Source organism: Saimiri boliviensis, chromosome 19, assembly GCF_048565385.1.
Source record: "Saimiri boliviensis isolate mSaiBol1 chromosome 19, mSaiBol1.pri, whole genome shotgun sequence".
NCBI lineage: Eukaryota > Metazoa > Chordata > Mammalia > Primates > Cebidae > Saimiri > Saimiri boliviensis.
Window position 1 is genome coordinate 35,423,736 of NC_133467.1, and position 10,263 is coordinate 35,433,998.

General features: G+C 56.3%; 1 protein-coding gene across 6 annotated transcripts; it reads right to left on the bottom strand.

The window, feature by feature from the left end:
* Positions 1-1,190: 1,190 nt before the first annotated feature.
* RUSC1 (RUN and SH3 domain containing 1) lies at positions 1,191-10,261 on the bottom strand. 6 transcript variants are annotated; one of them, XM_039460236.2, is made up of 10 exons: positions 8,896-10,261; positions 8,219-8,629; positions 7,061-7,159; positions 6,826-6,902; positions 6,524-6,698; positions 6,342-6,447; positions 6,105-6,151; positions 4,866-5,409; positions 3,613-3,738; positions 1,191-1,897 (listed from the first exon to the last, which is right to left on the bottom strand). In XM_039460236.2, the coding sequence occupies exons 1-10, from the start codon at positions 10,259-10,261 to the stop codon at positions 1,729-1,731; spliced, it is 3,120 nt and encodes a 1,039-aa protein (XP_039316170.2). In that variant the 3' UTR covers positions 1,191-1,728. The 6 variants fall into 6 exon arrangements, with proteins under 6 accessions (XP_039316170.2, XP_039316171.2, XP_039316174.1 ...); XM_039460237.2 differs by lacking the exon at positions 8,219-8,629; XM_039460240.2 differs by lacking the exons at positions 8,219-8,629; positions 8,896-10,261 and adding an exon at positions 7,509-8,202 and having other exon boundaries at positions 7,061-7,189.
* Positions 10,262-10,263: the final 2 nt, after the last annotated feature.

The window sequence follows — 10,263 nt, forward strand, 5'->3', positions numbered from 1 at the left end:
AGGCCGAGGCGGGTGGATCACGAGGTCGAGAGATCGAGGCCATCCTGGTCAACATGGTGAAACCCCGTCTCTACTAAAAGTGCAAAAAATTAGCTGGGCATGGTGGTGCGTGCCTGTAATCCCAGCTACTCAGGAGGCTGAGGCAGGAGAATTGCCTGAACCCAGGAGGCGGAGGTTGCGGTGAGCCGAGATCGCGCCATTGCACTCCAGCCTGGGTAACAAGGGCGAAACTCCGTCTCAAAAAAAAAAAAAAAGAAAAAGAAAGAGATGGAGTTTCGCTTTTGTTGCCCAGGCAGGAGTACAATGGCGCGATCTCAGCTCACCACAACCTTTACCTCCTGGATTCAAGCAATTCTCCTGCCTCAGCCCCTCGAGTAGCTGGGATTACAGGCATGTGCCACCACGCCCAACTAATTTTGTATTTTTAATAGAGACAAGGTTTCTTCACGTTGGTCAGGCTGGTCTCGAACACCTGACCTCAGGTGATCCACCTGCCTCAGCCTCCCAAAGTGCTGGGATTAACAGGAGTGAGCCACCATGCCTGGCTGAAAAAAATGGTGACATTTACAACTCAACTGTTGTTTTGAGACAGGGTCTCACTTTGTCACCCAGGCTGGAATGCAGTGGCACAATCTCGGCTCACTGCAGCTTTGACCTTCTGGGCTCAAAGGATCCTCCTGCCTCAGCCCTTCAACTAGCTGGGACCGCAGGCATGTGTCATCACACCTGGTTGTTTTTTTTGTTTGTTTTTTTTTTTTTTTTTTTTTTTTTTGTAGAGACGGGGTTTTGCCATGTTGCCCAGGCTTGTTTTGAACTCCTGAGCTCAAGCGATTTGCTTGCCTCAGCCTCCCAAAGTGCTGGGATTACAGGTGTGAGTCACTGTCCCTGGTATAACTCTTTAATCCTTTCCGTCACCTGAGATATGAACTACAATTTCAAGAGCTAAATCTTCTCTCCTCCCTCATATTTATGCAGGCTCCTATCATGTTAAGTCTTAACAACACAGAGAAAGTCATAGAATAGAGAAGCACTTGCGAGATTCAGGAATCAATGAGGGACTACTTCTCTATTCAAGGAGCATTACGATCTAAACCTGGGCTAGGAATCAACATCTGCCTTACGCCTCCCATGAGGGCCTTCTTCCCCTCCCCTACAGCCTATGTCCTGAAACCCACAGTGAAAGACACACATTCAACTCCCATACTTTATTGGGACAAAGGAGGAAGGATGCAGACCATCACCACAGGCCCACCCACCAGGGGTGTCCAGGCTTCAGCACCTAGTACAGCATGAGTATATCATTATCAATACAGGCAATGTGGGAGGGGTGGAGTGGGGAAGATTCCATACGCAGGACGGAGTGAGGTCCTTCTAGGTTTGGGGGCTGAGGCATGGATTGTACTGGCACAGTCCACTTATGGATGAAGAAGGAGGTCTAGATTTCCATTCTGCAGATAGATAGGAAGGAAGACATTCCCTTATACAGATGGGAGAAAGGAAAGGGATTGCATAGAAGGCAATTCCCTTTTTGTATACTTGGAAGAAGAGCAGATTTCACCTTACAGGTGGGCATAGGAGGGAAGAAGGAACGTTTATTTTAAATATTAGCAGAAACAGATGTGGGAAGAAATGTCATTTTGCAGATAGGGGAAATGCTTCTGGGATGGTGTCCACTGGCCATTCCCAGGTGACAGGAGGGAGACACATATGCAGGAAAGGGTCCCAGGGCTACAGAACAAGGGAAGTATACCCCACAGGCACTAGACCCTCCACGCCATCCCTCCCACAGCGGAGCCAGTCCTCATCCACCGTGGTAATGACACGCAGCACTTCCCCACGCCGGAAGCTCAACTGGTCAGGCCTTGCAGCAGTGTGGTCACAGAGAGCCCGAACTGCCCTGATGGAAGCCAGAGGAAGATACCGGAATGAAGTGAGGTGAGGGTGCCCAGCTGTCCCCAGGCCTCATCTCTTAAGAGTGCCCTTGTGGATTCGGCTCAGTGAATATTGACTGGGCTCTGGAACAGACTTGAGAACCATTCATCAACGTGGTGATTCTGTTTGGGGCCTGAGTGCCAAACCCACTCCAGCTGCTTATTGGACACTATTTGCACTTCTCTCTGGTGCTTCAAATTCAACATAGGCAAACAAAATGACTCACCCTCAAAACCAGTCCCTCTTCATGTTGCCTATAGTGGTAAACAGCACCAATTTCTATCCACACTTACTCCTGGTAAAACCTGGGCATCTCATGCCACAGATCCAATCCATCAGCAAAACTTGTTTGGATCTACTACTACTACATCTAATTTTTTTTTTTTTTTTTTTTTTTTTTTTTTTTGAGACAGTCTCACTCTGTTGCCCAGGCTGGGGTGCAGTAGTGTGATATCAGCAATCTCCACCTCCTGGGTTCAAGCAATTCTTCCTCAGCCTCACAAGTAGCTGGGACTACAGGCACCTGCCACCATGCCCAGCTAATTTTTGTATTTTTAGTAGAGACGGGAATTTTTGTATTTTTAGTTTGAAACCACCATGTTGGCAAGGCTGGTCTCAAACTCCTGACCTCAAGTTATCCACCCGCCTCGGCCTCCCAAAGTGCTGGGATTACAGGCGTGAGCCACTGCACCCAGCCCCCATGTACTCTTTCTCTTCAACTCTGCTGTCACCATCCTAGTTTAAGCCTCTATCCGATCTCTCTGGACAATCTAACTTGTCTGCATAAATCTCTCTAAACCTCTTCGCCAGCCTCATTTTCCCCATAGCAGTCAGACCTCTCTAAAACACAAGCAAGGCTGGGTGCAGTGACTCACTCTTATAATCCCAGCACTTTGGGAGGCCGAGGCAGGCAGATCACAAGGTCAAGAGTTCGAGACCTGCCTGGCCGACATGGTGTAACCTCGTCTCTACTAAAAATACAAAAATTAGCCAGGCATGGTGGTGGGTGCTTGTAATCCCAGCTACTCAGGAGGTTGAGGCATGACAATCACTTGAACCCAGGAGGTGGAGGTTGCAGTGAGTCGAGATCATGCCACTGCACTCCAGCCTGGGTGAGAGTGAGACTACGTCTCAAAAAAAAAAAAAAATTATGTTTACTTTTTATAACCACGAAAAAGGTACCGTATCATATCCTCTTATAGAAAGAATCCTGGCCAGTCACAGTGACCCATGCCTATAATTCCAGCACTTTGGGAGGCCAAGGTGGGCTGATCACCTGAGGTCAGGAGTTCAAGACCAGCCTGACCAACATGGTGAAACCCCATCTCTACTAAAAATATAAAAATTAGCTGGGCATGGTGGGGGGCAACTGTACTCCAGCAACTCAAGAGGCTGAGACAGGAGAATCACTTGAACCTGGGAGGCGGAGGTTGCAGTGAGCCAAAATCATGCCACTGCACTCCAGCCTGGGAGACAAAGCGAGACTCCATCTCAAAAAAAAAAAAAAAAAAAAAGGAATCCAAGGGTCAGACAAATAAGTGTCACACGATAACAGAAAAGCTGCAATGCACACTAAGCACTGTCTTATTTTAAAGCCCAGGGTTTTTTACACTATCTCCCATCCATGCTGTGGTAGCATACATGGCTACACACTAGTGCATTCTCCCCAATCCTCCTTACCTATGGGTTTGCACCATCCTGGGTGCTGAGGCCTCAAGCTCCTGAGGAGAAGGCGTCTCGGGAGGTGCCCCCCGCTTCACAAGAGCCAACATGCTCACTGTTGGGGGCAGCCAGCTAGATGGTCTCCTAAAGGGGACACAGGGTCACAGGTCAACCCACCCTCAGAAAAAAGAACCCGGGGGTTGGGAGGAAGGGAGAGGCTAAGGGGCCTAACTGTGGTTCAAAAGAGGTCAGAGTGGTTATTGTTGAACACAGGCACTTTTAGGCTGATTAGGGAGATGACAATAAAGGTCCACACCACCACAAAACACAAGGAACCTATGGACCCATCAGGGCCTACGCAGGCTCAGGATGAAAGGGCCGCTAGAGTATCTCAAACCATTAAAGAGCCGACAGTTGTTGAGGCGTGGAACAGGGATTGGCAATTTTTTTTTTTTTTTTTTTTTGAGACAGGGTTTCACCATGTTGGCCAGGCTGGGTCTTGAACTCCTGACCTCAGGTGATCCACCCTCATTGGCCTCCCAAAGTGCTGGGGTTACAGGCATGAGCCAGCATCCTAGGCTGGGGGTTGGCAATTTTTCTTTTTTTTTTTTGGAGAGGAGACAGGGCCTTACTCTGTCACCCAGCCTGGAATGCAACAGTATGATCATGGCACACTGCAGCCTCAACCTCCCAGGCTCAAGCAATCCTCCCACCTCAGCCTCCTAGAGTAGCTGGGACTACAGGTACATGCCATCATGCCCAGCTAATTTTTGTATTTTTTTGTAGAGATAGGGTTTCACCATGTTGCCCAGGCTGTTTTTCTTTTTTCTAAAGGACCAGATAGTAAAGACAGTTGACTCTTGAACAAAGCAGGTTTCAAATGCACAGGTCCACCTATGTGCAGGTTTTTTTCAACGGAACAGAAAATACAGTATTCTCGAATGTAAAACCCGCATATACCGAGGGCTGTCTTTTCTTACACATCGACTCAGTATGCTCGGACTTGAGTGTATGTGAGGGTCCCAGAACCAATTCCCCACATGTAACTAGGTATAACTGTATTTTAGGCCCTAGGGCCAAGGGAGAAAATTGAGATCATTATATAGGCACTTAATATAACCCTTAAAATGTAGCCATTTTTAGCTCATGGCTATAGAAAAACAGATTGCCACCTTCTGCCCTAAAGGATTGTCACTAGAGAGTTTCAAATGAGCCCACAGAGAGATCAGAGAGAGTCAGAAGGTCTTAGAGAGGGCAAGGTACCCTATTACCTGGACTTGAGGGCTCCACTCTCATTTTCTGCAGTGCCCCCAGGCACTCCAAATAGCCTTCCCAGCCAAAGGCCCCTGCCGGGCGCCGTTTCCTCTGTGGGCAGGGGTCTCTCTTGTGCACCTTCTTCAGCTCCAGTCCCATGACGCCATCGGGAAAGAGGGAAGCCCTCAGTGCCCCCAGAGGCATAGACCCGGGAGGCCTGGGTCAACTGCTCCCACCAGCTCCCTGGTGTGGGAAGGTTTGGGGAGTCTGAGGGGTCTGGAGCAGCCTCCTTGGAAGTCCCCCGAAGACTCTGGGCCAGCCGGCCCCCCAAGTGCAGCATGGCTTGCATAGTCTGCTGCAGAGCTGGAGGTGGACCTGGAGGGGCAGGGGCCTGAGGCGGGCCCAGGGGTAGGTGGTGGTGGTGCTCAAAGAGCAGGTCCAGGTGGAAGGTGAGCACCGACAATGGCTGCAGCAGGAGTAGCAGCTCTGTGGACAGGGAGGGACAGCCACCACGGGCCAGGGAGAAGAATCCTGTGGGCAGGTACAGGAGGGAGAGCAGGCCTGGAAAAGAGCAGGCCAACATCAGCTCCTGCCCTGGACCTAGTCCCAGAGGACCCTTCAGAGCAAACCACTGCTCAGTACACATCCTCCCAGGCCTCACTCGGCTGGGCACAGGGCAGAGAGTAGGACGGATGTGGTGGGCTCTCGGACTGACATCCCTGCCTGCATGGAACCTAGCCCAACTAGGAAGACACACACACAACACAGCAAGCAGTGACAAGTAACTCAGTGGCAGTGCAAAGGCTACAGAGGAGGACAACGGGGCCATAGAGGCACAAACAAAACGGGTGGGGGTTGGCTTACTCTGAGGGTCAAGGTAGGGCATCACTGGGGAAGGACTCAAAGGATGAATGACAGTTAATGAGGAAGCAAGAGGGACAGGGAGGCTGATTCTAGGTGAAGGAACAGCATAAGCAGGGCCCTGGAGCAGGAAGGGCTGGGTGGGAAGACTGTTCGCAAGACCAGGAAAAGCCCTGGCCTGCGGGGAAAGAGGGCACAGGCCAGACAGCTAAGGCTTTGGGTCTTTCATCTTATGGGCGATGGGCCTCCTTGGAAGAGTTTCAATTAGGAGAGTAATAAGATTGGAGACCTGGCTTAATGTCATTCTGGCACTAGTGGGAACCAGCAGGAAAGAGCCCTTTCCTTCCCATCCTTTCGGCCCATCAGCCCCATCCTCTCCCATCTGAGCCTCTGACCTGCATCTTCCTGGAGGCTGGAAAACCACAGCTCCAACTGCTTGGTGCTGGGGGAGAAAAGAGGGAATGGAAGTTCAAGGAGGTGGAGGACTCTGTCCTCTCTGGGTGGAGGATGGGAGATAAGATTGGAAGAGGGGAGCCCTCCTCTGGGGACGTGAGGCACTACTCCTGTGTCCCACCCATGACACTCCTGCAGTCCCAGGTTGTGGGAAGGGCACTGGGAAGAAGGCAACTCACTTGAGGAGGCCCAGGATAAAGGCATGGAAGCGGCTACGGCTGCTGCTCAGCGGAGCTAGACGGCTGACCTGGCTATACAGGGTTCCCAGGGAGCGGGTGCTGGAGCCTGAGAACGTGGGGTGCAGTCAGCCAAGCCCGGCCCTGCCCTGCGCACTGTTGGGTTCCACGCCCTCCCAGCTCACCTGGCTTCACCGACGCCTCCACCACGCTCCAGGGGCTGCTCCTGCGCTGCCCGGTGATGAGGTCCTTCCGGAAAGGCTTCAGCCCGTCCGCCACCAGGGCGTGGAGGGCCGGGCAGAGGGTGGTCAGCACCAGGTGCCCCACATCCGGGCTCAGCCGGCTATCACCCAACTGGGCCTGGAGGCGGCGCGATGCGGATGGGTCCAGAGATCCCTTCAGCCACCTCCCGCCAACCGTTCCCGCACCCCCCGCGGAGCTCCATGACTCTTCTCATCCCCAACAGCCTCCCCCTAGCCACCTTCACCTTCTGCACCAAATTCCGGGCGGCCCCGAAATGCGAGATGATTTTATCCACGGAGGCGCTGACAGCTATCAGGAGACCTGGAGGGGCGGAAAAGGGAAGACGCTAGGAGGCCGCGCCCCTACCCAGGCTTGCCCGAGGGGCGTGGAGAGACTGGCTTCTGACAGCCCGAGGGAGCAGGGCCGGGGCGAGGGGTGGTTCCTTCGGAAGCGCGGGGTCGGGAGTCAGGGTGCCCTACCTTTCTTCTGCTCCTGCAGCTGACCAGTCCCACTCTGGGCTTCTGCCATCCACAGCCGCTGGGCCCCGGGGACACCGGCGAACGACCACGAACTACGGACTGGGGTAAGGGAAGAAGGGCGTGGTGACACTTACCAAGGGTTACTCCGAGGACTCCGGGCTCCCGCACAAGTTGTCTCCCGCGGGTCTGCAGCGCTCTGTCCCCGAAGGGTCTTGGGGGGATGAGGCGCAGGGCCGCCTGGAGCACGGGGCAGCTCGACCCGAGCTCCAGAGAGAAATCCCGCCACTTCCCAGCACTCGCTGTCCCCAGGCTCACCCCGGTTCCCAGTGCCCTCCCTCAGGGCACAGCGCCCCCCCCAACCCCGGCTCCAGGATCCCGGAAACCCGGGAGCGGCATGGCCGCGCTCACCTCCCGCCTACCCCGCTAGGCCGGTAGGGCCCGAGAGGACAGGGCGCGGGAGGGAGGAGCAGCCCTGCGCACCGCCCCAGGGCCGCGTCCAGCCTGCCGGGCCGGGGAGAGCACGTGGGCGGCATGGACCAATGGAAAGACAGACAGAGGGGAAAAGGGAGGAGACGGAGGGAGGCGAAACCCGAGGATTGGGAGCTGGAAGGCGCCGGGAAAGGGGAAACCCGGATCCCACAGCAGCCCCTCGGCGGAGGGTGCCCCTTCATCCCGCGTGGGACTGGACTCGAGGAGAGGACGTGGCCAGGACCTCTAGTACCAATGAGCTCCCGGGAACTTCACCCTCCACCCATCCCGAGCAAGGTGGGGGACAGGCCCGAGCTGCATAGCCCAAGGAATTCCACGGACGGTGTGACCCAGAGTCCCTAACAAAAGACTCGCTGGACCCCCCTAGACTTGGCATGGAGGCTGAGTAAGCCCGCGTCCACTATGCCCAGGAGTGTCTGGGAGAAGGGACCGGGCCACGGAACAGAAAGTGCAACGACTCCCCCCTCCACCACAAGGAACGGGGCCAGACCGGACTCCCCAAGACCAACTAACTTGCTTGGAGTCGGCCGAAACTGAAGGGCGGGACCAAGCCGAGCAACCCCGGAAAAAAAGCGAAAACGGGGCCGGGCGAAAGTGGAAGGGGCTTTGGGGTGGGCGGGGTGGCCCGCCAGAGGCGTGGCCCGCGGGGCTTGCCCGGGTCCGTCTTACGTAGCCTGGGCTGAGGCGATGGGCTCCTGGTCCAGCGAGGGGCCTTCGGCGGACGAGGTTGCGGTGGCAGCGGGGGGGCGGGTACCTGGCGGGGTGGGGGAGCCGCGGCGGGGAAGGTGCTACTTCTGGGAAAGAGCGGGGATAGCAGCAGTGCCAGTTCGGGGCTGGCCAGGCAGGGCAAGGCTCCCCGAGTCGGAGGCGAATAGGCTCCCACTGGGGACAGGCGGATCGGCAGCAGCTGTTCCTCTGGGGGGGTCGGCGCCCCCAGCAGCCGCAGCCCCGCGCCGGGCCACCCGGCCAGAGGCGCCAGGAGCAGAGACCCAGCTGCGCCCGCGCCCCCACCCTCCAACAGGGGGCGCCCGTCGGCCGAGAACCGGAAAACCAGGGGCGGAGGGAGCAGGAGGGGACCGGCTGCAGGCAGGATTGGCGGGGCCAGGCGCAGAGGGAAGGAGGGCAGCGGGATGGGCAGCCAGGCAAGGAGGGGCGGGAAAAAGAGGGAGCAAAGAGTTAGTCCCGTAACCCAATGACCAGTTTCCCTTTCCCGGAGCGCTCCCTGGTAGAAGGGCCGGGGAAGATGGGAGACACAGAATGGAGGGAAGACAGGGGGCGGGGTTGGAAGGCTAGGAGGCGTGAGCGGCCGAAGCCCAGCCCTCCTCCCGCTTCTGACAACCTCTTACCCTCCAGGCCCTCCTGCGCGCCCGGCTCCTGCGGCTCCTTCGCGGCTGGGGCCTCCTCACCAGCCGCGGGGCTGACAGCCCGGCTCTCCTCGGACTGCCCTTCCGCTATGGGCTGCAGTCCTGGTCGGTTCTTCTTTCTTCGGGGAGGGACAGGTGGGGGTGGGGGCCGGGGCGGGACCAAAGCCCAGCCAGCTGGGGGGTCTCGAGGCGGGACTGGCGGGGGTGGGGCCCGGCTTCGGGACCGGAGTTCCTTGAAGGTGGTGACTTCCCGAGGAGGCCCAGAGGAGCCGCCCAGCGACCCCGACGGGGGCAGCTCGGTGTCGGGCGAGAAGACTATGAGCCAGTCACTGCGATCTTTCTTGGCCTGCGGGACGAGGGGCAGCCCTGGGCCCCGCTTGCGCTTCTGGGCCAGCTCGTGGAAGGACGTGATTGTCCGGTGGGGCACCGGCTCCTCGCTGACGTCACTTCTCCATCCTCCATCAATTTTCCCTGCATCTGTCTTCGAGCCAGAATCAGTTATTCTTGTGTTGGTTTTCCAACCAGAGTCGAATTTTTCAGGTTCACTTTTCCAGCTAGAGTTAACATTCCCGTTGTTTTTCCAACCAGTGTTATTGTTTTCAGTGATTTGACATTCAGCTTTAGTTTTCTCTGTGTCAATTTTCCAAATGGGGTTAATCTTCCAACTGGGCTCGGTTTTCCCAGCGTCGATTTTCCCATCATCCACCTCTAAGAGCTCCGAGGTAGGGAGATCCTGCTCCGCGCTCTCGTCTTCTTCCTCCAAGCCTGGGGAAGGGAGGTCCTGGCAGGTGGTCAGGGCATTGCAGTTCGAGTCCAGGCCAGGGTCGGGTGAAGAAGCAGCTCCGGAGCAGGAATCAGGAGAGCAGCAGAAGCTGTCCGGTGAGCAGGTGCCAGGGCCTGCTGAAGCCAGTGGGGAGCCCTGCTCCAGGGGGATGATACTGGGCTGAGGGTGAGCATCCTCATCACCAGGGAGGTCCCGCAAGTAGACAGAGACAGGGGACTCATCGGGGCTAAGATCTGAGCAGGAGCTGAGCGAGGAGGAGCAGCCTGGGTCTGAGGGAGAGGCAGCCCCCTCTTCCTCCTGTGACGGGTCCTGCCGGTTTTCTAGGCCCGGACTGTGCTCTTGGCAGCACCGGCAGGGCACAGCTGGGCTGTTGGAATTGGCGTCCACCAAGGTACCACTGCAGGGACCCCTGCTCTCCTTGCCCCCAGTGTCTCCTGGGGGAGGGGGTGTGCTCAAGGGCCCCTCCCGTAGCTCAGGACGGCGGGACAAGTGCAGGCCCAGGGAGACGTGCTGGAGGTGGATGTGGTTGAGGTTGCAGAGTAAAGCTCTCTGAGGGGACAGCATTG

Bases quoted from the DNA above. Each gene is read 5' to 3' on its own strand.
- RUSC1 (XM_039460236.2), bottom strand. From the start codon at position 10,261: ATGCTGTCCCCTCAGAGAGCTTTACTCTGCAACCTCAACCACATCCAC. The intron at 8,630-8,895 runs GTAAGAGGTTGT...TCCTGCCTGCAG, and splicing joins CGCGCAGGAGGGCCTGGAGG to CCGGTCCCCTCCTGCTCCCT. The intron at 6,903-7,060 runs GTAGGGCACCCT...CCGCCCCTCCAG, and splicing joins GCTGCAGGAGCAGAAGAAAG to GTCTCCTGATAGCTGTCAGC.